Source organism: Dromaius novaehollandiae, chromosome 4, assembly GCF_036370855.1.
Source record: "Dromaius novaehollandiae isolate bDroNov1 chromosome 4, bDroNov1.hap1, whole genome shotgun sequence".
NCBI classification, from domain to species: Eukaryota; Metazoa; Chordata; class Aves; order Casuariiformes; family Dromaiidae; genus Dromaius; species Dromaius novaehollandiae.
This window is the reverse complement of record NC_088101.1, coordinates 55,003,374-55,030,452: the sequence shown is the minus strand read 5'-3', so window position 1 is coordinate 55,030,452 and position 27,079 is coordinate 55,003,374. Positions and strand designations below refer to the sequence as shown.

The 27,079-nt window shown below is 38.1% G+C and overlaps 2 protein-coding genes across 14 annotated transcripts in view; one reads left to right on the top strand and one right to left on the bottom strand.

Moving 5' to 3' along the window:
• PCM1 (pericentriolar material 1) overlaps positions 1–7,768 on the top strand; it is a 42,780-nt gene extending 35,012 nt beyond the window's left edge. For 10 of the 13 annotated variants that reach the window (XM_064511080.1, XM_064511079.1, XM_026104581.2 and 7 more), the window contains 8 exons: positions 500–559; positions 2,084–2,222; positions 3,021–3,169; positions 4,324–4,393; positions 5,372–5,622; positions 5,842–5,934; positions 6,054–6,177; positions 7,433–7,768. In XM_064511080.1, the coding sequence (XP_064367150.1) occupies positions 500–559; positions 2,084–2,222; positions 3,021–3,169; positions 4,324–4,393; positions 5,372–5,622; positions 5,842–5,934; positions 6,054–6,177; positions 7,433–7,458 (912 nt within the window). In that variant the 3' untranslated portion in view covers positions 7,459–7,768. The remainder of the gene's footprint in view (positions 1–499; positions 560–2,083; positions 2,223–3,020; positions 3,170–4,323; positions 4,394–5,371; positions 5,623–5,841; positions 5,935–6,053; positions 6,178–7,432) is intronic. The other 3 variants (XM_026104582.2, XM_026104576.2, XM_064511075.1) reach the window with 1 other exon arrangement.
• A 2,497-nt stretch (positions 7,769–10,265) lies between these two features.
• LOC112985734 (general transcription factor IIE subunit 1-like) lies at positions 10,266–26,975 on the bottom strand. Its single transcript, XM_064511081.1, has 5 exons — positions 26,800–26,975; positions 14,614–15,075; positions 13,254–13,455; positions 12,490–12,716; positions 10,266–12,124 (listed from the first exon to the last, which is right to left on the bottom strand). The coding sequence occupies exons 2-5, from the start codon at positions 15,059–15,061 to the stop codon at positions 11,730–11,732; spliced, it is 1,272 nt and encodes a 423-aa protein (XP_064367151.1). The 5' UTR covers positions 15,062–15,075; positions 26,800–26,975; the 3' UTR covers positions 10,266–11,729.
• Between the last annotated feature and the right edge of the window lie 104 nt (positions 26,976–27,079).

The window sequence follows — 27,079 nt, the reverse complement described above, 5'->3', positions numbered from 1 at the left end:
AGCTGGTAGGTCCTGCTTATTTTGTACAGACACGTACAAATGTCTCTACTTGGTATTCTCACAGGTTTCAAATCTGGGACCCTGACACAAGCACATCTGATCTTGCTTTATTTTGTAGCTTTTTTGAGGCCAGTGAGCTAACTTGTTTTGGATTACACACTGAAAAACACAGCTCTCCTTGTGTTGAACAGAGCTGGCATTTTTAATTCTATATGTTTAGTATGGTTCAACCACAGCCTGGAGAAGTAGCCCATGCAAACATGACTTCTTTAAATAAAAAGGCTAGCAGTTTTTCTTAATATTTTGCAGCACTAAAGTTATGAAGACATCTGTGTAAAGATCTCTCATAGCATCAAAATTCTTGTAGCTTATTGCAGTTTTAAGATAGCAATTCTAGTTAAAACAGGCATTTCAGGCAGCCTTTCATGAAGTGTCAGTTTGGTGCAGTGTTTTAAAGTTATTTCAGTTTAGAATTGAAGACAGCTTGTGTTTCTTCTAGGCAAAAAATGGTCTCCAGGTGGATGTTTGTTCATCTGCTGAAGATGTCGATGAGGACAAAGTATGTTTATGCTTTTTAACTGTCTTTACTCCTCAAATAATTTTACAGATCAGTTATTCTTACTGCTTTTTTTATCATATAAATCTGATATCTGTAAGCAGCCTATTTCTTAGTGTTTATAAATTTTTTGTTGTTGTTTATTCCTGTTAACACTGCAAAGCCACTGCCAGTGAAAAGACTGAGTTTGCTTTTCTTGTAAAACATAGGTCATCGTCTTTCAAGCACATTCAGATCAGCAAAGATAGTATTTAATTCAAGACTCTTCTGCTAATGGTTGATGACCTGAATGTGGAACGAGCTTTACTTTAGGAGTGACAAATTAAAAACCTAAAAAGAACAAAGTTTATGTTGAATGTTGTGTAACCAGAGAGGAATACTTGTTTGTTCTGAATAAGTTTATTATTGGGTTTGCTCTCAGGCCATCCTCTGTATTCTCAGCTCAAAGCATCGAGAATGTAGTGACTCCTTGATTTAAACAGTAAGGACAGTAAGTTCTGAAAATAAAGAGCTAGTGCTTAAATACTTTTAGCTATGCATTTTTTTGTGTGTGTGTGTGTGTTATGGAATAAGTTATTTCTTTTAAAGACAAGGCAGATGTTCTGAGCTGGGACACATGGCAGTTGAGGTGCTGAGCATGAAAAACTGTGTTCTGAATATTAGATGTTGGGGACTAAAATATCTTCCTTTTCTCTTTAAGTTCATTTTGAAAATCACTGAAACATCGTTGTGTTCAAGGGGAAGGGTTGTGTTTAAAGTGGTGTGTTTTTTTGCTGTTCAGCTTTCTCCAACCAAGGGAAAGATACAGCTGGTATTCTAACTGGAATGTCGAATGCTTTTCTAAATGGACATAGTACGAGTCAGTGCTTTCTTCTTGGGCCTCTGTCACTCTCTTTGGAAGGAAAGGAAATGCAAATCTGCATATCACTTGTTACAGTTCCTTTAGTGTGGATGAGTCCTGTAAGAAAATCTGGAGCTAAACTCAGGGCTTTACTTGGGGTTCATATTAACTGAGCAGAATTTTCTCACTCAATGTGTTTAGCAAATCAGTCAGAGAAACTGCTGAGTAGCTATTGCCAAAGAAATTACAAGGAGCAGTTGGGAATATTCCTTATTTGTATCAGAGGTCATTTAGGAGTAGCAATAAAATCACTAGAAGGTAATAATACAAGTGCTTCTTACTTCCTCTTGATAATGGCATACTTGGCTTAAAGAAGTTTTAAAGCTAGCATGCTGATGCTAGCTTTACACAATGTAAACCTTTTCAGATAACGAAATACTCATTTATGATGTACTTGATAGCCGTCTCTGAACAATGCATGATCTTGGATAGTTGATTCTGATGCTCTGTTTTAGGAATAGCTTCGTAGTGTTCCTCTAATAGCCTTATATCTCCTTCTTAAACATGAGTTGCTAGTGTGTAGGTTTCCGATTTTGAGAAACAAAGGTGACTCTTTGAGGCAGGAGCTGTAACTTAATCTTTAGAAAAACAAACACGAAATTGCACTGTGTTCCTTGTTTTCCTAGGACAAGGATGAGACTGAAACTATTAAACCAGTGCAGGACTCAGAAACATATGATGGTAATGAAGTTCCCGAAAATATTAGATCTGATGTGTCTGATCAAGAGGAAGATGAAGAAAGTGAAAGAGGTCCAGTGTCAATAAGTAAGCTCTTTTTCTAGCTTATTATTTAATACTTTCACTGTAGTTTTGACCAACTAATTTTATAACAGAACTTACTTGAAGTACAGCTGTGTAATACTTTCTCACAAATTTTCTAGTTGGTTCTTTTCCAGTGAAAACTTATTTCAAGTAGTGTACCTACTAACATCTTGTTAAGGCTTACACTCTACAGTTAGAGGGGCTTTTGCTCTTTCTTTTTAATGAGTAGATCTGTAGAAAGTTATGTTGGGATCAGATTCATGGTTTGTTAGTTAAATGTCCTATCTCAGCTAAATTAGGTTTCTCAAGCTTTGAACAGACTGATAGGAAAGCTGCTGAAATTTGTGCAGTTCTTCAGTTAAACACTGATCTTTGAATATGCTTTCACCTAGGCTTATGTACTTTTAGTAACTCTTTTTATCCTATTTGTCTTCTCACAACTACTGTTCCTTGTTTAGTTTCTCCTGTATTTATATTCTTCACACAGACTTCTTTAATAACTTAGCTATTTCACACTACCACACTGATAATAGTTGGTTCCACCATGTAGTAATATGGTTCATGTGGAGAAAAAGATCCTTGAAAGTCAGTCATCATCATCTCATTTTCAAAGAAAGGTCTCAAGTAGGAGTCATAACTGATCATTGCAGTAACTTAGATACACTTTTTTCCAGAAGGGATTTGGATTTTGCAGCTTGACTTTTCTGTCAGATGCCTCAGGAAACGTTCTTACAAAAATCCAACAGATTACCTCAATAGGTAAATCTAATCTGAAGGTTTATTTACATCGATTTGCTTCAGGTTTATCGAAAGCAGAAACGCAAGCGCTGACTAATTATGGAAGTGGAGAAGATGAGAATGAAGATGAAGAAATAGAATTTGAAGAAGGACCTGTTGATGTACAGACATCACTACAAGCCAGTAGTGAAACTACAACTGAAAACCAACAGGTATCACCAAAGTTTTAAAAACAGGAAGAAAAACAAGCCAGTGTATAACTTTACATAACTTACCTTTTAGAAAAATATTTGTATATAAAATTGCATTTTTTCTTATCGCACTGTTTTCAGGCTAATAAAAATACAGGAAGGATATGAGAAATCATAGGAAAGCAATAGCTGCTACAAATAAAACTTCTGTTTGTTCCCCATCTGAATTTATTATGGGTGTAGTTAATGCTGAAATGAACACATAATAAACTAATGTTGCTGTTAGACTACAATTGTTGTTTGTTTTTAGAAACTTTCTGGTATAACCTCTATTCTCTAAAGTTGAGAGAGAAAGAAAGCTAAATAAAGAATGACTTTACAAAAAATTTCTTGGGGGTTTAGCTACACCATGCCTTCTCTCCCCCCCCCCCCCCAAATGCTATAAATTCCCTATCAGAAAGCGAAATTGTTAAAAAAGCTGCAGAAGAAAAGATGATAAACTTTCAAGAAAGCATCAAGCCTTAAAGCGTTAACTGGTTCTTTCTTTGTGCTTGTTGATATGAAATTCTACTTGGACTTTCTTTTGCAGATGCCATTGACTCTTGTATTCCATATTCTAGCATGTCTTTGATTTGTCTTTATTAATATACATAATACCTTTTTCTAGAACTGTGGTGAAATGTTGTTCATTATTATTGTCACTTCATTATTAGTTTCCTTAGAAACTCTTGCATATGTGTGACGTGGTCTTGGAGACTTATTTACTGGAGAGCAAAGAATTAACAGGATTGATTTCAGGAATCTTTTGAAATTCTGGTTTACTCAAAAGTTACTAACATTTAGGCAAGGATGTGATTGGAATATTTCATGCTTTGAAGATGAAACCAGTAGATTTTTTTCCAGTGGGATCAGTTTGTTTACCTAGGAATTATTAGAGTGAAAATGAAATTAAGTGCTCGGATAAAACACACATCATTATTAACAATTTCTTAAACTATGGATGACCAGCTAATGAATAAACATAAAAGCTTTTTAATTTTGTTTCAAATTAACAGATAAAAGCATGGGACAAGTGTACAGTGTACTTCTGGCTAGAATAGGAGACTAAACTAGACAATGAGTTGTGAAACTGATTAGTAGAGCTTGTTCTAACTGCTTTTCTCCTTCCCCAATAGACTTTTAACCAAGAATTGAATAAGACAAAAGACAGTGAGATTTTGTCATCTGAACAAGAATCTGTTAAAGGTAAAACCCAATTAAAATTTGCACAGTAATTGAGAGATTAACCCTTCATAAATTGACATACTGTGAGAATTTTCTTGCATAGACTTTGTGATACACATAATGAAGAGGAAGATGGTCAAACTTGTAACAGTTTACTGGGCTATTTTTATTAATTTGATTTTAATTTTTCAGTATTGATATAGAGATAACAAACCTTTTAAAGAGAACATAATCTTATGTATTTGATGGTTCACAATAGCATGAATGTCAGTTGTGATTGTTGCAGCCATTTGCACACAGTTGTAGCTAGATATTTGAGGCTATTATAATGTTTTGATGTTTGGATTTGTCTAGTATCTTTCTCCCACCACTACCTTTTATTGGTAATTGAAATAACTTGATATTTTAAAGATATATTTGTGTGAGTAATACTGTATTAAATCATGACTAATATGCAACCCACCATCCTACTGGAAAGGTGATGAGATAATGTAGGAATTTATTCTGTGAAGCTTGGCTTGGCTTTTGTATAAGAGTTACAACTTGACAAGAAATGACTTCTCAGTTCTTAATCTTTTGTATAAGTCAGAAACATTGCCAGGTGGTGTGAATGTTACTTCTAATATAACTGTTATGACCTTCTTTTCCTGCGTCTATCTCTTGCAGCTACTGTTTTTGTATTTAACACTAGACCATACAATTCTAGAAGCTGAGCTTTTTGTTTATTTTTGTTTTTAAGCTATATCAAATCAGACATTTAATCAGATATTGTGTCTTGTGATAATTACTGATACTTTACAAGTCTGTGGAACTCTTTATGTGCAAGCAGATGATGTTGTATTTCTATCAGTTATGTTGATCTGAGAGACTTTTGCTGATCTGAATTTACTTTCATTGCTGATTTGCAGCTTTGAATGACAATTTGTAAAAATAATCTTCTGGGTTATGCTCAGAATCTTTTATTATTTCTACCTAATTAAAATGTAACTGTGGTTTTAGGTGAACAAGATGTGGCTACTGTTTTACCTCATTACCTCAATGTCTTGGAGAATACACCACCTTTAACAGTCAATACCCCTGAGTCCTTTATAACAAATATGAAAACAGAAGAATCAAGCTCATCTTTACCAGTAGATGAAACGCAAACACTAGATACGGCGTGTGTAGGAAGCAAATCATCTACTGGAAGTTCTGAAAACTCCATGGCTGGCAGCCCTGATACAGAGTCACCGGTGTTAGTGAATGAATATGTGCGTATGTTTCAGTTATGATGCATTTGAGAGAAATGATGCATTTTTTTTCCTATATCAGTCTTATGCCTAGTTTCTAGATTTGCTCAGTTTTCATCTCTTAACTTGATATGGGCATTGTTTTTCAATGGACTTATTTAATGGTCAAAAACTCTGGTTTTGGAGTGGAAAATAAACCAAAGTAGTGCTATTTTCTTATGTCATTAATTTTATTAACAGGAAGCTGGCTCTGGAAATGTAAGTCAAAAATCTGATGAAGATGACTTTGTGAAAGTTGAAGACTTACCCCTTAAACTTACAGTGTATTCAGAGGTATTTTGCTTATTGTTTGTGGGGTTGTTGGTTGGAAGCACACACTATAAATGTCTTAATTATCTAGACAATTTAAGAATTATCTTGAATTCTGAGTTTGACTTTATGTATTTACAAAGGCAGATCTAATGAAGAAAATGGCAACAGAGGCCCAAACCAGCAGTTTGTGTGATGAATTACTGGATGGTGGTGTAGCTCAAGATCAAGAATTAGTAGGAGATGCTCAAACTCTGAAAGAACCTGGTAAAGATTATTTTATTTTCTAAATCATGTATACCTATTGGGAAGATAACCTAAGATGGCTTAGAGTTTAAATATCTTGTTATCTCTGACTAAAGGAAGAAATTATAGTGATGCTGAACGAGTATTCTTTTTCATTATCTTGCGTTAGAAAACGATGTATTGATAGGAAGGGATTTTGGTTTTTGTTCCCTTCTGGTTATTTCTGTTGGAAGCTTCTGTGACTAATAAATTATAATTGTAAAAATTAACATTTTAAATGTATAGTATAACTTACTGGCTATGGAACTTATAATGGAGTAGTGTTTTCATTTTTTGTTACAAGACCTTGAATTTAATCATATTACAAACTTCAGTTGATAGTATCTGACTGATCTGATTATGTTCCATGTAACTTGCTGACACACGGCTCAGTGTTTAAGTTTGTAATAGGAAGAAATGTCAATAGACTTCAGGATAGTAAGATATTTCTTTGGAGGAAAGAAAATGAAACTATTTTTGAAAGTTTTTGATACAAAGCATGCCATGAGATTGGAAAAACTCAGTGTGGAGCACTAAAGCAGTAAAGATTTCCACTCACTTTCATGAAGTAGTATTTCTGCAGCTACAAAAACTTGATGATAATATAGGTCAATGAAAATAATGTTTTTTCATGTACTCTTGATATTGTTACACGTTACGGTACTAGCAGCTTCTGCTGTACTTCTAGGCAAGTAGAGTTCCCTAATGGAGGGGTATGGCAAGACTGTGTATAAATGCATGAACTGAGTATTCTGATAGCAGCAGTTACTACTACTGTCAGCATAGCTATGGCAACCCCCCAAACAGTATAAGCTGGCAAAAACACTTTATGCAGATGTAGTGACAGCAGATGACTTTTTCAGAGTAGAGTGCGAGGGAAGATGCATCTTCCCCTCTGTTTCTTTCCTTACCGTCACCGTTCTGCTTGTCATAGCTATGCTAGCGCAAATCCAACTGGTGAATACTGATGCAGATGCCTGATAGGAACAGGCTGCCTAAGAATGCCATACCATGCAAAATCTGAATACTTAAAATTAAATATTCTTTTCTGTGCCCATGGAGTGACTGTACCTGTTCAAGTAAGCCATGGCTCAAAATACTTGTGAAAGAAAGGTGAGGATGAAGTATTTCAACAAGATGTTTTCAGGGATGCTTATAAACAGTTGGAATGTGGTCAAGAGCTGTATTTGATGCCTTGTGGCTGCTAGACAATAATGAGTATACTCTTATTTTACAGAAACTGTTGGAGCTCAAAGTGCATGAGAATAATCTGCAGATATCTGGATATATATACTCCGTGTATACAAATGCATATAGAAGATCAGCACTAATTTACCAGAATTCTAAATGTGTATAAAAATGTAAATTAGTTTTTGACACACTGCCCCTTAGGATAGGTATGCTAACTTCTGCCTGTGGCAGTTTAAACAGCTGAAACTGAATCCTCTCCTTTTCAGTTTCACTGCACTGTTCTTCTGTCTTAATGTTTTTTTATTTTTTATTGTGACTTGTTTAGTAATTTTAAAATTGTTCAAAATTGTAGTTTTAAATAAAGTTTGGACTTGTCTGTAAATTTGTCTTTTGAAAAATGTTCCTCTGGCTTACAAAACAGTATACAGATATTACTGTTGGAAGTTCACTCACTTTAGTGTTGTCATTTTAGCAGATCTTTTTTTTAGTGTTTAACTGTTTACTACTTCAGTTCAAAGAAATACTATTAATTTTTGCAGGACAAGAAGAAACTTAGCCGGGCAAAAGTTTCATCTTTTACAAATACAACCTGTACACATACCTACACATGTCTGACAGCATAAGTATTACTGGCATGTAAAAAATGTTGGTGTTCATTGCCTATGGAATTTTGCTCAGATAAATGTGCTGATTAGAATGAAGTAAATCCACCTTTTTTGTAAATGACTTTAGAAATCATCCCTATTTTCCTGTATTTATTTTATACTGAAAAGGCATAAACCTATCCTAAAATTTTCCTGTGCTTTTGCACAAAAAAAATCTACAAATTAAAATGAAATTAAAATGAAATTAAAATGAAATTAAAATGAAATTAAAATGAAATTAAAATGAAATTAAAATGAAATTAAAATGAAATTGCTACAAATGAAAAACTGGAATTTGCTCCCCAAATATCTGACTTTGTGAAGGGTTTTCATGTAGGAAGGAAGAAATATGGGAAAATATGATTAAAATTACTATTTAACAAAGTCCAATAAAGCTGGTTAAAATCAGAACCTAATGAACTCATGCCAAAAGCCTAATTAGAGTTGTAGAAAACTAGATTAGGAATCTTGAAATAGAATTAACTTTTTTCTTCACTTTTTTTGTATTCTTGCTGGGATCACAGTTGCAAATGTTAAGTCATAGAGGTGAGCTAGAAATAGCTTCTTCAGTATATCTGCTACAATGTAGAGCCTATGTTTACCCTACAGGAAAACAAGTCCCTCTCCTCCCCCAGGTAGTTTAAAGTAAAAAGCTGGGATCTTAAATTCAGAATTGTCTTTCTTTGGGGTTAGTGTGCTAATATGGCTGTAGGGTGTGAGAGGCACTCTAGTGACTAGTGATAAAGAAGGCTAAATATGCCTGAAGAAGCCCAAAGTGTGAATAAAATGACAGTGAGTTTGACTGTTGCTGTTTATTCACATTCTTTTGAGGTTGTGTGGTGTAATGTAGTTCAGAGAATATAACTGATTTTTTTAAGGGTTTTTGGTTGGTGTGTTTTTAGTTTTATGAGTCTTCTTGGGTCTAACAAGTAAATTGTGAAATGGTAGATTAGAGATGAGAGGTCTGATGGTAAGGGCAAATTTGTATCTACAGGTATAAAGACAGGTTAGTTGCCATTCAAGTTGTAGACTCATGATGTTACTGCATGCAGAAAAAACACTTTTGAGGGCAGGGAAAATATGACTGGACAAAGGCAAACCTGTCAAAATGATGGGGAAAAAAATAAAGCTTTTAATCACTAATTTGGCCCACAAATGATTCAGTAGACCCAAAACAGGATACTTTCATGAAGCAGAGCAATAAGCTATAGAATTTGTGCATGCTCAAAACAGAAACCTAGTTTATATGAGACATCATTAAACTGTAAGCTCAAGAAATAGTAACACAAAGCATTACCTTGCAAGAGTTCATTCAGTAATAGTTGGTGTATGTGGATGATGGGTTGTAACAGTTTTTTACCTACCTACAGTGAAGAACTTTGCCACCATCTATCTTCTGACATCACCAGAAACCAACTGCGTTCCAGCAATGTGTGACAGGATGCTGTAAAGATTATGAGCATTTACTGAGATAAAGGGGTAGTGCTGGTGAACTATTGTTGTATTTTGACATGCGATCAAATTACACAGTTGAAGAAATACACATAAAATCCATTATAACTTTGAGGAATGAAAAATGTGTGTGATGGTAATGTTTGGTTGTGTTAGCAGATGGTATGAAAATGATGTAATATGTGATCTTAAAGCATAACATTATTCCCAAGAAACAGCTCGTAGCTGGAATAAGTGTTAGATGTCAAAACCAAGAATGGATGTCTAGACCTAATGAAGAATTGATTGATCATTATTTGGAAAATGACTGAGTGTGCATTTAAGGAAAAGAAGAATGTTCATCCTAGACATATTCAAACACAAGTGGTGAAAAATACCAGAGAAATACCAGAATGCCATCAGCAAAATGAATACTGATCTTGCCACATCAGCAGGAATGATATCACTGTTGCAGGCGTTTGATGAAACAAGCTCTTTAAAAGAGAAAATTTTTTTACTAAGGATGACTCTTGCTGTAACCTCTTCAGAGTGAATAAAGCAGCCTGGTGTAACACAAAACAGATAAATCCTGAAGTTGCAACTAAAGAGTTTAAGAAATGCTGTGTTTCAAATACCATGGATGGAACTGAAAAACTGTTTACATTTGAAGATGGTGAGAATAGTAAAGATGCTAAAAGTGAGGAAGAAGTTGAAGGTAAAGAGAGTGACAGCTGTAGAAGTTAGGAAGAGATATGGGGAGAAGAACAGGCAACAGTAATCAGGTAGACTAACTTCAGACAACTCTTAATTAAAAGTTTATATCTTTATTTTTTACTGATTATAGTGTATATAACCCACCAATCCCACAAGCTCTATGCAAAAAGTTCCCTTTCTTCCTTCTGGTTTACTATAGTATCTGTCTGCTCTGTGAGCTGCTGTTATTTCAGGAAATCTTAGTTACAAAAGGTCCATTTGAAATATTAAATAGTAGTGAAACTCTAAAATATCAGATCAGGATTTTCATACAGAAATATCGTTCAGCTGTATTCTTAGTTTTTATTAATAACCTCTTCATTTGGGTGAGGGGGGAAGGGAAAACTCATAAAAACTTTCTACTTCTGTCACTGTTCAATTCACTACTGTAGTAATGCATGGGCTATACTATATATGTGTGTGTGTGTGTGTGTATATGTATGTGTGTATATACAGTGTATATATGCATAGGCAACATTTTCAGTGGTGGTAGGGTTTTGCTTAGAATAATTACAGGAGGGCATGTGACCAAACCACTTCTTATCAAATACATACTAATATAAGAGAATGTCTGTGAAGTTAGCTTAATACTTGAGCTCATTTGATAAGAGATTCAAGGTCATAAGCATGGGTTTATGCCTGATAAATTGCTTGCTTTCTAACCTGTCTGGTCCAGAGTGAAGAGCAGGCTGTCCAATACATACATACTAAAGGCAGCGTGGGAAGCACCTGTTTGGGTGATTAAGTAGTTGTATGAGACTTTTTTGTACCTCACACCTGCTCTGAAGCCTTCTATGCTGGGAAGAAAAAAAAACCCACTGAAGTAGGAATAGACACCTTTCTGCAACCATTCAAAATTGAGTTTCATTTGCACAGTTCACTTCATCATTTCAGAACAGTTATGTGCAGAGTAATAAGGAAAAAGAATTTCTAGGGTGAAAATTAAGCTGACAAAGCTGATGCTCCTCTATAGCTAATGTAATTTTATTAAGAACTCTTCATTTAAAGGGAAATTCCTGTACAACACCTCTCTGTTTTCAGGTTAGTCATTCACTATGCAGTGGTACAGAATGAATCCAAATTATATTAGGAGTAAACTCATTTATGCTACCAGAAGAAATTGTTGCTTCTGCAAGGAAGGTAGAGTAGTTGATTTCTTAAAAATAGATTGTGGCATTGCTTTGGAAGCTTTATTTTGTTGGATTGTTGTATCTCATCATAGCCATAGAATGATTCATGCCTCAAACCTAATCACAGTATTCACACTAAATCTAAGCAATAAGACAACAGAAAACCCACAGTAACTTCAGGCTGCTTTGGCTGCAGTGCCAGTATTTTGAACTGTAGTTAGCAGCAAGACTGAGTTTTACCTGTAGCTATCTTGCATAACAGCAAGGAGTACAAACAAAAGTTAATCCTTCACTGATGATAGTCTTTGAAGAACAGAAGTTAAACTTATCTCAAAAGGAAATCTCACTCATCCTATGCAAGCTTGCATATTCAGTGTAACAGCATTTATTCAAAGACAGACTGGAACATTTCTTGTCCTACTTTTATGTAAGCTTCTCTCTCTTCATTTCTCATGAGAGAGACAAGTTGTGGCTTTTCATTAATTTCACTGTATGAGTGAGGTTGGCCAGCTACCATTAAAATGGGATCTAGTGTTTCCTGTTCCTCCTCTTGTTCAAAGTTGGTGCCAGCTACTTTCATTACTTCTGTTCTTGAATGCTTGGCATCTTCCTCTGATTCACTAGTGTCACTTTCTGATTCAGGAAGCTTGCTTTTGACAAGGGGCCTATGCTCAGTGCCAGAAGATGACTTGGATTCATGGATCAGAAGAGTCTTGATGATTTCACTGTCAGCAACAGTTTCTTTACCACTTCCTTTGATTTCTTCAGAAGTATGTACTCCTAATAGAGAATAGGAAGTGTTAGAGGTATTGATAGTAACCACATAACTATGGTAACCACAGACATCCTCCATAACACAAATAAATGTTTAACCACACTTTAGAATTCCCTTAAAATGCCTGCATTTGAGAATCTTGCAGTAACATAGGTGTTACTCTAAATACACTGTCAGAATGAGACCTTTTCAGAGCTTTAGGAATACTACCAAGTATACCTAATAGTTTATAGTCTAAAGGCTAGTATTCAGAAACACTAGGGTTTGACAGTTACTAGTGCAGAACTGAAGAGTAACTGTGTATTCCAAACCAAGCCCACTACCTTTTCAATAAGAAACATACTGAAGTGTATTTGCTGCTAAAGCTTACCAGCAGTATTGTTGGTGGCTGCTGTTGCTCCTTCCACAGTACTCTGTGACATCCAAATAGGTTGTTCTTTAGTTACTTTTTCTTTTGTTTTCTTCTTGGGCTCAGAGTCTTGGACATCAATAACTAAATTTTGGATATACATATTGCCAAAGGAGGAGCTTCTGTTGGCCCATTTTTCAGGTCGGATGCTAGAGTCCAGCATGCTTGAACATGCTTTATGATCAAAGCTGAAGGAAATGTTACCCATTTTGGAGAGATTAAATACAAGCCTCAGTCAAAAACAAAACAAAAAACAACAAAGAAAAGCATGTTTGGTCAGGTGCCTAACTTTAACAGCTTCTCCATATTAAAACAATTTTCACCATCTCCACTATCACAGAGATCAGTGATTCTGAACCATTAGTTGTTGCACATTCTCTTCTGTAGTGCATCCCTGGGTGAAGCATACTGATAGAGTAACATTATTTTCTCACAGGAAAGCCTTTGAACAATATTAGCCAAAGGAGCAGAAGTCTGGAGAACTACATACTCCTTGAAACAGAACAGGTAGCAGAAATAAAATCCTAAGTGCAAACCAGTGATTTAAAATGTCATAATACAAGCATCTTCATTAAGCAGCTTGCAATCTTATACACTAGGCAGTACAGAACAAAGCAAAAAGAGAAAGTGGGCTGTAAATTAGGTGTTTAAGAAAGATTTTACAACTGGAAAGTTTTTGGGGGTGGGAGCTGTATTGATCTAGAGTTCTAGAGTTATATTTATACCTTTCTGATAATTCTGGGATTTCTGTAGGCTGGGGCTCCAGCAAGTCATACGGCAGAACAATATCTTCAGTCTCACGCAAGAGCAGAAAGATAGGTTCAATCTGCTCATTGAATCTTGCTAGCAAAGTTCGAGCATCTCGTTTGGGAAGTGCTGAGGCATCCTCCTCTACTTCAGTGTTGCAGTAAGTGCAGCGGAAAGTCTCTGCAACATTATCCAAATTGGAAATTCCCGTGTAAGGGAAGGAAAAGCTTAGCAATAACTTGTTAAGAAATCCACAGCCTGGACAATTATCAACAAGTTCTAACTGAGTTCTCTAGACTCAATATCCATTTGTTCATATCATTCAAAGAACTCAGGTTAAAGGCAAGTGTAAGAAAAGAGAAGACATTTGCAAGCATAGATAGCATCTGTAAATGATTCTTTTGAAGTTCAAAAAGACTCATTTAGAGTCAAAGGCTATAGTAAAGCCTACATTTGTGTCAAGGGAAGAGTTAAAGCATGTGTTTTACTAGAAAAAATCAATTATTAAAGTACAGAGAGATGGTTTTACTGACTGACAGTTCAATAGCTTCACCTTGCAGTTTCAAGATTATCATATAAAGTATTGTTCATTCTTCCTGGCTCAGACCTCTTTTCCAGATATCATGACCCAGGTGTTAACATAGTAACTGCACTTAGAATAATATATTCCAGTAATATGTGATGCCATTTTAATTCATTTTTATACCATACTCTATTTAGTTACTTCAGTCTTTGAGAAGAGAAACTCCTGAGTTCTGGTGTCCTCTCTGCTATGGTTTTGTTGTGTGGCCTTGGGAGATGTCAGAACTTCTGTGTTTCCAGATTAGTACAGGAGTGACAGAAACCATTCCTCTGCTGCTGAGTTGCATTATTTTTATTACAGTAGGTGGGTGCAGAGTTTTATTAAGCATAGTATCTTCCATCAGAAGAGTTGAAGATGGATATGGATTAACTAACAAACTCAAAACATAGGATTAAAATGAGTAGTGTGTTCTCATTTCCATATGAGGAAATGGAACACACGGGACTTGGTAAGTAATCTTACCCCAGGTTAGTGGCTTGTTCATAGCAAAGCTGAGGCCAGGATCTGAGTCTCAACCCCAGCTCTTAAATTCCAGATCATGCCTCCTCTTGCTCAGCCTGTTTTACAAACACAGCTTTTTCCTCTTACCCTTACCTCCCAGCTTCTTATCCCAGTCCATGCCCTTGTCCCACCAGCAAACAAGAGGTATATCCTAACTAACATGCTCTTATTGCAAAGTTTGCACAGGAACTGCCTCCATGCTGTTCAAGTTATTCCTCAAGATAAGAGGAAGTAAGCAATATAACCAAACATACCTGTAAATACATCAAACAGCTGGTTGACTTCCAGGTCTGTGTAAGTGCTGGAGCAAGATGGACATTTAAAAGAAGACCTGGTAGTTGAATCCCGCTCATCTGCTTCTATCTTCCGGCGTACATGATCCAGTTTATATTTTATGACATCCACGAGCACCTTGTAATTGATGTAATAGTAATTGTGCCTTGTGCTCTTCCCATTAGGCCCTGTTTCAACTCGCATACGCAACTTGACAAACTTGTCTGCTTTGAGTGTGTTGAGGATGGTACGCAATTGCTTGCGTTCATACTTGAGCAACTGTAACAAGTCATCTTCTTTGACACAGGGGTAGCGGATCAACACATCAAGGGCCAGTGAGTACTCTATTCCATAGAAACCACGCACCATGTATTTGGCTAGACGCTTTAAGGCTGCTGGGACCTCAGTAATAACACTTTGTTCTTCCATCAGGAGCTGAAGTGCTGTAAGAGAAGTATTAGTACCACATAAAAAACGGAGGCAGGCTGCGGTGAGTCTTTATCTTAGAGCTCAAAAGTTTATATAAAGCAGCTTATTTACTTTGCTGCTCTTCTGTAATAATCCTCACTGAACAGATTAATATAAAATTGTTAATCTGCACCTGGCAATGGGGTGGAATATGCAGATAGCAAAGGTTACCTGATGTTCAGGTATAATGATTATACCTGAAATGTTGAGGCCCTCTCTTGTATAAAGAACCACAGAAATTATTGAGGAAGAGTGGGTTAAGACAAGTTCATAACTCCTCTTTACTGAGGGCAGTGTAGTTAACTTTCATGTCAAGGTCTACCCAAATTAGCTGTTTTCTTTCACAACTAGCCAAGTAAGAGCTGAAGTAAACACTACATGAACTAGAAATTACAGCACAGGGCATAAAAGCACAAAATCTTTAGGTTAATTCACAAACAGTGTGAAGTGCAGGAGACTTTCTCCTTTTGTGGCAAAGCCATGAGAGGTATTTGAGCACCTCTTAGCTTGCTGTTTGGGTTTTTTCTACTCATTGCTGAAGTCAGATAAAGGTCCAACTGTCAGAGCACAGGATACTGCATCTTGTCCGACACTGTCCTCACTCAGCACAGAATGCCTGGGGCTGAGCCTGCTCATGCCACCGCACAAAACCACCAGGGAACATTTGTAGCAGAACATTTTGCTCTTTGGTACCCTTCTATCTTGTAGAAATAGGGCCTTTGACACTAACCAGTTCCTAAGCCCATTAACTGGAATGTGATTATTATACTCTAATTCAACTGTCATTACTGTTCCTTATTAATAAAAGGAGTGGAAGGAGAAGAAATCATTTCTTAGAGAAGTTTCAGTGAAGCTGCATCCCAATTCACTTGCTGTAATTTCCTGCAGTAGTATTTGACACAGCAGGCTCTAGCCAGATTGCTTTGCAGTGTGCCATGCAATGTTAGGGATGAGCACAGCCCAGCAGTGATGGTGGAGCCACTGGATGAGAAGGTGGGTGGGTGGTGGGAAGGCATTTTATGGCACAGTTGCATTGGCATTACTGGCATTGGCATCCACTGATGAGGGGCACCTTGCTCATGCCCTGCCACTTGTGTTTCATTGCTACATGAAGCTTCCTGGTGACCTTCAAGTCTCAGTTAAAACAGACAAAAAGTATTTTGCAGCAGCACAGTAGTTCATCTGTAAGTACATTTGCACCTGACAGGGGAAGCACTCTCTTTTGGTTACCTAAACCAAACACAGGCCTACTGATCTGGGGCTAAAGAAGACAGCTAGAAACTGGGGAGGTAATAGCACCACATTACTATTTGGGGGAGATCTTGGCAGGGCCTAAGAGAGGGAAACTGTGCCCCTTTGATGGGAGAGGGACTAGTTATCCTGCATGCTCTGGTAATCCTGGCAGAGAGCTGAAGTCAAGGAAGAGCAGCAAGCACTGAACAAGGACACACCAAATGTGTCATCGCTCCAGGGGAGGCTGTGGCTGGCCTTGCTCCTGGAGCAGCCTCAGCTGCAGTAGGAGCAGAGCCCTGGTGCATAGAGAAATCCAATCCTAGATTTCCCACAGGAAGGGTGGGGGAAGCACTGGAATAGGCTGTTGGCCCTTGTATTCTTTGGATGACTCCTTATCTCAGGTTTGGTCTCTAAAGCAAGCAGTATTTCTGAAGTACTGGAAGTTTGGATTGCACTGAAGTGCTTCTGAACACCTTGATGTTAAAAGCTTTTCTCAGGTCAGTCTCACAACCATGTAAACTAGTCAGCAAAAAGAAAAGGGGGCGGAGGGGGGAACAACACTCCCTAGGTAGTGTAAATGTTGTGAATGTATCCCAAGAGTAGAGTGGAAAGCTTTTTTCATTTCAAGGAAACAAATCCACAAGAACCACTGGCCATTTGCAGTGGAAATTTAGGTATGCACAGCTTTGATTGAATGTAGAAGGAAATGGCTTTCTTTTACTAAAAATGGCTGAATTTACCATGACTAGAGAGCATGCATGGAAAACACAAACCCATCAAGAAGTGTTACTTTAAGTAACAAGAGAACATAGCATACGTATTCTACAGTAAAACCTATTTCAAACAAAAGTAAAAAAAGCATTCTCTACAGTGTTTCAATACATCTGAGGTTGCATTTCTCCATTCCACTTTGCTAGATCTCCCAGTTTTATAATCACTGAGTCTGAAGAGTATGATCTGTAGTACTCTCGCAGCTCAGGAGAACTGCAGATCTTTAAAAGCTGCTGTGTAGTTTTCAGTTCACAGGTAGCAATTCTCCTTTAAGAGGAACTTTGAGGCCACCATTATCAAGAGGAAGAAGAGAAGGAAGAAGTAGCAGCAGCAGCTGCTCCTTGCAGAGACAAAGTGGCTTTAAGCAGGAATCTGCTCCAGAGCTGAGCTGCAGTTTCCATTAAGGAGAAAGGTATTTTGCTACCCCTGTGGATTTTTCTTTTTTTCCAAATGATAGTATTGACAAGATATTTTACAAATCATGGTCTAGCTTTCATCTTTGGCTGTTTTTAAAGTACTTGTTTTTATTACAGTAGGAGCTATATTTTTTAATACATTGTTTATCTTTAAGATTACTACACAGTAACTTAGATGCAAGAGAGGTCCTTCTGTTTGTAGTTAATATGGAAGCCACTATAATCTTTATTAAGGAGAAAGAATACAGCCCTTCAACTTCTCCATAAACAGGAGTGGGAACCACCTTTTGGACCATCTCTTTGTTTTGGGAAACCTACACAGAGTTTTTCTGTCATGTTAGTAGTCAACTATCAAAAGTAGAATTTCAAATTAACAGGCATCATCACAGAGAGCGAGTTCTGCAAGGTTTTCTGGAGCCAGCTGCTTAATTAACATACTACCTGAGCTGCCTGAAGAGATGAACTAGGTGCCTCACTATATTCTGATCAGCTCTTACACATTAAAAGCACTAAAATGGAAGGATTTATAAAAGTAGATATTAAAATAATCACATCACTTGCAACTAAGTTAAAAACCTTACCATTACCTCCCTTGTATATGCAGAAAACTTCAGGTTGAAACTGCAGCAGAATCACCCTTTTTCTAAGGGCTTGCAGTAGCTGCACAAAAAGCTTAAGTATTTCCCAGTATCTCCCAGCTAGACCTATCTGTGATAAGCCCTAATTAACACCCAGCTGGAGCAAGTGACTCCCAGAATCTCATTAGCAACTGAATGAATTCAGCCTTATACACACTGCATCATAAATAAAGCTACAAATCTTATTGCTCAGTAGAATACACCTAGAACAGACAAGGACTGAAATTTTAAGTGACTGCAATCTCTGGTTAGTGTTTTCACTATCATGACTTTAGAAGGCCAGAAGTGTCATCATAATTAGCTTTTTGGTTGCAAAACAAAAATTTAGCTTAGGTGATAATTTACATAATTAGTGCTTAGAAGTTTTCATAGCCGAGCAAACCTGGAAACTTGAACATCTTGCAGGGAAGAAAATAAAATTAATGTCTTTACTAATTTTTACACTTCTGCTTTTTAATCTTTGTAGGTGATTTAGGTCTTCAAAGGACTGAAATTGCTAAAAGCAATTTTTCACTATATTCCTCTAGAATATAAAATTATGAATGCTACTATTTCCTTTTATAGATGAGACATTTGAGTTTATAAACAACATCAAAATAAGGCTACAAAACACTGTACAGTCCAGGATTAAAATGCTTAATTTTGTTAGTATTACAGTCATCATATTACTCCTCAAATCCATGTGTGTTTTCCATATATTTTCTTAGATGTGAGCAGTGGTAGTTAGTGGTATGGGTTTTGTAGTGATGTGACTTAAGTGTTGTTGGTAGTGTTGTAACATACCTTGTACTTTTGCCATTGTTGTTCTTTATTGGAACTCTGATTTTCCAATTTGCCCAGCATATAGGGCGCCTCTGTCCCTGGATGTCCCCAAAGGTGCAGGAATTTGTCTGCATGGAATGAATTGTGGGAGTAGAGTATGAAAGCCTCGCTACAAGAAAGGTAGTGCCTCTGAGGAATACTCAATACCGGAATTGGAAACTCAGATTTTATTAGCTGTAGAAGGATTTATGGCTCAAAGTACATTAAAAGTTCAGACTAGTAGGAGACTGCAGTTTAGAAACTGCAGGAACAGATGACTCTATAAAAACAGCAGATTTGAGGTTAGCTCTGCTTTTGCCCGTAATTTATGATAGCAGGGATCTGTTTCATGCCTTACGGAAGAAAATACTGTTACTTCCCTTTCTCATTCCATTAAGTAAGAAATTGTTGGATGGACACATACAACTGAGAAGTACTATTGGTATAGACAAATTGCATATATTCAGCTGCAGATTTTAAATCTCAGGTGGATAAAATTAAGTAGACAGAGTTTATTCCATATAGTGGTTCTTGAGTATGCTCCTTTGGTATTGTGTTACACTAGAACATGCAAAGGAGCAAGGCTACTTACTGGTACCTGTTGGTTTTAGTCTGTGGGAAATGTTTACAATGAATAATAGCTGTGGATTTCCTTACATGTTTCGAATAGGGAAAGTGTCATGTAACCTCAGAGCTGTTATTCATATGACAGTCCTGTGCATGGGGGTGTGGAAATACATGACAAGAAAATACAAAATAGCTTTCTAAATTAAGTGGCATGATGGTCTGGCTGGTAACACTGATTTCCACTACAGGAGACGGCACGTGCCGGCGCAAGCTGTGGCTAAGAACGGGGGCCGCCGGACGAGGACACTTACGGTGGGCATAGCGGCGGTTAATCTCGGTGGCGGAGGCACCGCTCAGCCGGGCGCCTACTTGGGTGGCTGCCGGGAGGCGATTCTGCGTGAGCTCACGCTGTGCTGGCTGCGGGCTTAATCCTGCACACTCAGCGCAGGGCGAAAATTGCAAGCAGAGAAAAATAAAGCGTGGTTTGAGCAGGCGTTTCTGCCTGCATATAGCCCTGGCACAGAGTGCCGTGGGAAACGCGGTTCTTGCTCTTGTGTTGCTGCAGGGTTGTGTAACAAAGACAGCACCGGGAGCAGGAGCTTGAGATGGGGAAAGGGAAAGTAATTTACTGGCTTCACTTCAAAGCCGTTTGGACGGCTGGAGTGCTTGTCTAGAAGGGCATGGGCATTGCGCTGCACTTGCAAACTACTTGAGGAGAAGGAGGCAGGCAGTCAACTGAGCAGTCCCAGATGGGAGAAATAAATAAAGGGAGACAGATCAGAGGTCGAATGAGAAAATAAACGGGTCACTGCTCTGGAAAGCAACCGTATGATCAAAATCTTCCCAGAGTAAATATGGTATGTTTTACCTGACTATTGGCAGAGCAGAGGTTGGTGTAAATGGCCTCCTGAGAGGGTGTGATGTTTATCTTGAGAGGATGCGAGCTGTCATAAGCTGCTTTTTGTCCTCCCTTTGCCCAGCCCCTCCTGTTCTGCATTTCTCCTGGAAGGCACACAAAAGCTATATTCTGTATTCTCCATACCAACTTATATCCAACTCTCCCTCACTTTAAAAAACAATCCAGGCACTCCAAAATGAGATAAGGCCAGGATTAAGGTTAAATGCCCGTATATCACTTGCTGCTTTGTACACAAGGGTTCTTAATGACCATGATCATATATCTCTGCTTTTTCCCCAGGCTGTCCTGTTCACAAAGTCTCTGCCTTACTCAACCTGCAAGCTGCTAACTTTTCATCACTCAGAGTGTGGCCCTGAGCCCAGTTTATTTCGTGAACCATCCAAACCTTGTTTGGGAATGTGATGCATTTCCTTATCATTTTTCTATGGTGTTCTCCCTGTATTACCTAACTCCATGATCCTTGAAGACATGCTGGCATCCGACTAAATGAACTTTTGGGGGCTTTGGACCTGTGTTTTTGGATTACTTTACTTTGTAGTCTTAACAATGTCCAGAAAGAGAAAGGATATTGTGCCTGTTTTGCATATGGAGCTCTGAGGAACAGAATTCGAAACCAAGACTGATGGATAATTTTGAGAGCCTGAACTGAGAGAGGCAAACACTCAGGATGGATCTTAGCACTCCGTGTGATTGCAGCATAGCTCCCTCGGTCATTAATTGTGGCTGTGATTGATACTTCCAAAATATGACCATGAGGATCACAGACTGAGTCCTCGCCAAACACCACAACCTGTTGGGTTGCCTTTGTAGCACTGGCAGAAATAGGAAGAGAACTGAGTCCTCCCAGTTGGTACTTAACTGCCTGGTCTACAACACCCTGCTTTCTCTTGTAAAGCCTTATCTCATTTATTGCCTTGAAAACTGAGATAAAGCAGAATTCTTTCTCCTTTGTTATGCCATCCTCATTCATCACAAGAACACAGCCTGTCCTGTGCAGTGAATGAAACAAGGGATTTCTGCAAAAAGAAGTTTGGGAACATGCAGTGAGATCGTATCCCATTCAAAGAGAATGGGGAATGAGTGACTGCCATGCTGGTACCTTTGTTGACTTTCGGATGGTTAGCCTTAGTGTTCTTTTAATGTAACTTCATTTTTTAAGAGTGATTGCTAGGGATAATATCTTTTTAATTTTTAGTATTTTTTTTCTAAGGGGTGTCAGTTGTAACAATCACTTACCTTCGTTAACTCAGTTTTGATGTGTGTTCTGTGAAGTTAAATGTTGTTAAAATTGTTAAAGCATGAGCTTACACTGAGCAACACCTCTGTTTAATCACTGTTAAGCACCTTTTACCCGAACCTATATCATTCCTTTTACTCTTCCCGCGACTTGTTCTACCTTTTCTATATTTCCTTCTGATCTCTCTCTATCTCATATCACCACTGTGGACGAAGGCTATGAAGACTTCAGGAAGGAAACGTATCAATTAATGTCTAAGTCACGGGGTGGTGTGGCGGACAGATGAGTGAACTTTTGCCTTAAACATTTCTTGGTACATAAGGTGCAAGCAAACCATAACCCCGAACAAGCCACCTGTCCCCAGCGGAAACAGGACTAAAGCTGCTGCAACCCCCGAAACGGTCTCCCTGCCAGCACCCAGGACACACCGAGCCTGCACTGAACCAGACCACAATCGGGCAGAGACTTTGGGACCTGGACTGTAAATTATTGCCGTTTTTAGCACAACTTCTATAAAACGTGCTTGGCATGAGTGGCTAAATTTGCTGAAGCCTTAGGCCGCACTCCCTAGTTTGGTGAGAAAGGGCCCCAGAGCTGGTGCAGGCGGGAACGATAAGGGAGTTACCAGCAATTTGCATTCCTGTGCACTGCTGAAACAGTGCTAATTGCTGGAGTTACCACCTCTTTGTCAGGACCTGGAGAGACGATGGCTGGACCCAAGAATGGAGACACACCTGTCAGCGGAAACGGCCACAGTAAACGGCCTACCTAGGGACAGTGAGGAGACCCAGTAAGGAGCAGGAGACCCCAGACCTAAATATTACTATTGGTCTGAACTACCACGTGAGGGGTGGGAAACTTAATTTGAAAAAGCTATAATTGCCCAGGGATTTCTTTGTTCGGGGTCCCTCTTCGGAGGCACCCAACTCGAGCTGTAACTACCGCACACGTGTCATTACAATTTATTTATTTAATTTGCCTTGATTTGGCTCCGAACTTTTCAGCGGGAACCTAGGGTCGGACCCTGCTCGAGTTGTAATTACTGCACGCGCATCGCTAAAATTTACACCCAGGGCGAAGAGGACCAACGGGACGCCGCTGGATCCACGGGTGGTGATCTCCCCCTCTCCCCCTCTCTCCCCCCCCTTCGCCTTCCCCCACCTTTTCTCCCCACTTCATGGAAAATAAAGTTAAAAGGTTGTATGATATTTGACCAGTTTTAGCATCTTAATCTCGTCCTTGGGATCGTAACGAAACCCCCCCCAATATTGGATCGGGACAATGCCTAATTCTGACAACTCCAGCTACTAGAACTAAATTTATTATTTAAAAAAGATGGCATTTCAGCACTTTGCCACAACACAGTCTTTATAATCTCTTGTTTTACTATAGGTTAAAATTTATTTTTCTTTCTATCTTTCTCAAAGAGATGAACCATTTTCACTGAAATATTAAAAGGGAAAAGTCTAGGGATAACTTTTTCTGTGTTGGGTATCTATCTGCCTAATGGAGAAAGTTTAGCAAGGTTAAAAGAAAACCAAGACTCTAGTAGTGGGAAACACTGAGCAAGCCTACTGACTGGAGTTACCTTAAACATGTAATACCCAACAGGGACAGCCTCACTACTGACATACTTTGCAAAACAAATTAGACCAAGAGAGGTTGTCCCATATACAATTAATGCAATTCAGAGCTGATTCACTGTAGTACAGAAAATCAGTTTATGTTCTCAGTGAGTAAATTGCTCAATGTTAGTATGTAAAACAGGCTAACTTCTTTGTAAGTATTATCCTCTCTTCTAAGCACAGTGTGTGGGAGCAGGCTAAGCTACCAAAGAAGACCTTAAAAAATCTTTGATACTCAAAGTTGTGATGCTCTGAAAAACTGGCAGGCAGACTTACTTACAGGGAACAACTGCACAATGCACTTGCTTCTTGATCACAGTTTTTGGCCAGTTTGCATGTTGTGCTGCTAGGCTGTTCAGCAGTCAAAGGCAGCTTCCTATATATTGTGTAAGTATCTGGAGATTTTTTTTTTTTCCAAGGCAAATTGTGTTTCTGTGGTTTCTGTGTTTGTTTTGATTAAGCCTTATTCCTTCTGTTTCATCTTGTTCTTCTGGTGCTGAGGATGAGAAGTTTAGTCACTTGGGGGAGCTTTGTTGTTGCTTCTCACCACCACTTCTGGCCCTCCAAAATAGGAGGCCAGGACACAGATCAGCTGATGATCCCTGAATAAGCATAAACAGGTTATTTGCCTGCTGTTACAACTAAGGTGACATCCAAGCTTTCGAAAATGCTGTGTGGATTTGTTTCTTTCTCTTTCCACCGATAGCCCAGAAAGTTGGCTGTGAGAAGCTGTGCTGGGAAGGAGGAGTATTTTGTTGTTAACCCTGGTGCTGTCCTCAAGCTCTTCGCTGCTCCCTCAGTCCACTCTCCATGGTGTCTGCTGTCTCCAACTTGCATCTATTTAATCTTACTGCTTTCCTTGCAGATAATTTCTAGGGCATCCATAGGTGTTGCTCTGCAGCTTTGCTTCTAAGCAGCATTCAACTGTACTTGACTGTAATACAAGCTCACTCTCGTGTGTGCATTTCAACACCATTGCCCAGATTTTGGAAGAATCAAATTCCTTTCCTGTGTTCTCCTTATCCTCATTAGCTGTCAGCATTTTGCTTTTTGAGGTAAGACATGCCATTCTTTCTTCCTCTGAAATGGTATGGTCTTCACTGCATGGGTCTCTGAAGTTTTAAAGCTGTAAAATTTTCTTGGCAAACTGACATTTTTGCATTCAAATGCTAGTGTCCAAGCAAATGCTTTGTCCTTCCTGTAATGCTTCATTTGAGCAAATAACTGTATTAATTCTTTGTATTTATATTAACAGTAAAAATTTGCTGGAAGCTAAAATACCGAGGCTGTCCTTCATAGAACTAGACTATGCAGTAATTATTAAAAAAAAAAAAAAAAAAAAAAAAAAAGTATGTTTGTTCAAAGCCATGTAAACAACAGGATGTTGCTTTCTGATGAAAGAAATCTGGTGATTTTTCAGGCCAGAACTAGGAATGCTTTGTGAATCTTGCACTGTGTGAGTGAAGTATATGCTTCTCACTAGATTTAAACAGAAGTAAAAAAATTGATAAATACAACTAAGGAATTCTAAGCAGAACCTTATTTAAACTTAAAAAAATATATGGCTGTTTACTGATCTAGAGAAAAAGCAGGCTTAAGAAACAAAGTCTGTCTGTAAATCAGACCAGATCTTCAATGTTTCTGAGGTACCTCAACTGTGTAAGTGTACAGTGAATGAGCATGAAGAAACATGTCCATTTTCTTTCTTTGTGTCTTTTAGTATTTCTAAGGAGACTTTTAAATCATATCCCGAAGTTGCAAGTGGCTGTATTTCTTTCTTCCCGTGGCACAGCCTTTGCTTCCATTACAATGTCTGGGCCAGAAGAAGCAGGGGAGATGCAGTAGCTGACACTAAAAATGGCTTTCTGTGTGTGTAACAATGGGAAATTAAACTTTTTCTCTGTCCTGTGAAAACCCTCAGAACAAGTTCTTTCAGAATTCACAGATGAAGGTTAAAACAGTAATTGATTGCTCATGTTCCTCACTTTTTCGATATTAAGGCAGGCAAAGGCAGACATGTTTGCTTGTTCTCCCCACCCCCCCAGTATCTTTGTTTTAATCAATAGGAGACATAAATATGCAGGCTCTGGATACGCCTCTGTGGATTTAGCTTTGCTTTTGCAATTGCAATTTCCAGTTTGTAAATGTGGGTTGTCTTGCACAAGTGATATACTGAAAGCTCATTAGTTAAAGATTGTAAGTAGTCTATTCTAAAGTAGGACAGGACTAATTAAGCAAGTAAACTTACTTTTAAATGATAAAGTAATTTGATTATGCCTTTGTTATGCAACTAGTTCCAAAGAAATCTCAGCAAACCCTTACCACATTAACATGTGAACTCAGCGGCAGATAATTTGCCCTTTGCAGTACAGACAGTAACAGGTGATTTGGTTTGTTTTATATGAATCATGTGATCTGGAAACTGCATTTTATACTATATATGTGTTTCTCCCAATCTAAAAATCAGCTCAGGTAGTATAATCATGCTAACATACTTCTATTTGCACACTTAACTTGAAAAAAATTGATTAGATACACAACTAAACTAGCCCTTTTCTGGGCAGTCTAGTCAGATGTGGATTTCTGTATATGGTCAGTGTGTCAGGGCTTTACATCTGCTTGCTTGATCTGCTGCTACAGACATTCATTTAAGGTCTACAGCACCAGTGCTTCATTTTCTTCAGCCAGAAGCCATGTTTCTTAATGTGTCCGTTGCAAAAAGTTATTTGGCAAATTACTGAGTTTGCTGCAAGCCGGTAACCTGATTACTGAAATAAGGAATGATTTAAGGCTATCTTTTAATTCTCCTTTTAGAAAATGAAGTGATATTAAATAAATTTTAGCCAGTCATACTGAGATGAAAGTTTGCTTTCCATCTCGGATTTATGGGCAACAATTCCTCCCTTTCTGTAGACTTCTTGTGTTAAGTATGAAGTTACTAAAAAAGAAAAAAAAAAAAACTTATAGTAGACTTGGCAGTCTGAAAAAGAAAACTGTTTTAATATGAACTGTTCCGAGTTTGCTGCATTACACCTCTGCTGTTTTGAATGTCCTGGATATGAAGAATCCAGTTGTGATTAGATGTCATGAACTTGCAGGTTTTAATTAGAATGCCTTAAGCAACACAGTCTCTGGGCACACCAAAGAGACAGCAAACACTTGCATTACATGAAGGGTGTTGGTACTACAGACATAAGCTTATATAGTACAAATTGTGATACGACTAGCATCTGTTTCCTAAGGTGGTTAAGAAAGTACTGCAAATGAGCCAACATCTATCCAGGTCCTTTACCTTGTTCTCTCCAGTGTTTTGTTTTTACATGGTATAAAACACAGTCGATGCGAGAAACCAATCCCAGCATGCAGCCCAGTGACACAGATAGATAAAATCATAGATAAAAATCACAGCTTTCCACCCTATCTGCTCCCTGGGATCCTTACATGCCTGCATTTCCCTCTATTTAAGCCATTCTTAATTTCTAAAAGACTTACTTTCTTAGTTTGAATTCTGGCCACTGTTGTAATCTGACTCAGTCCGTCCCCCCCACGCCGGGGCAAAAAAGAAAAAAAAAAAAAAGTGGTATTAGTGGTCGAGTACTTCTCATTATGGTACTAGCTTTAACTGGCAGACAGCTTAAGAAAGAAGTATTTCAGATATTGCTAAAATCAGTCTATTTGGAAGTGAATGCCCTTTCTACCATGTGATATGTAACATGCATGGTGACTTCCTCTGAAGTATGAAATCAGTGCATACATATAGCCTGGTCAAAGA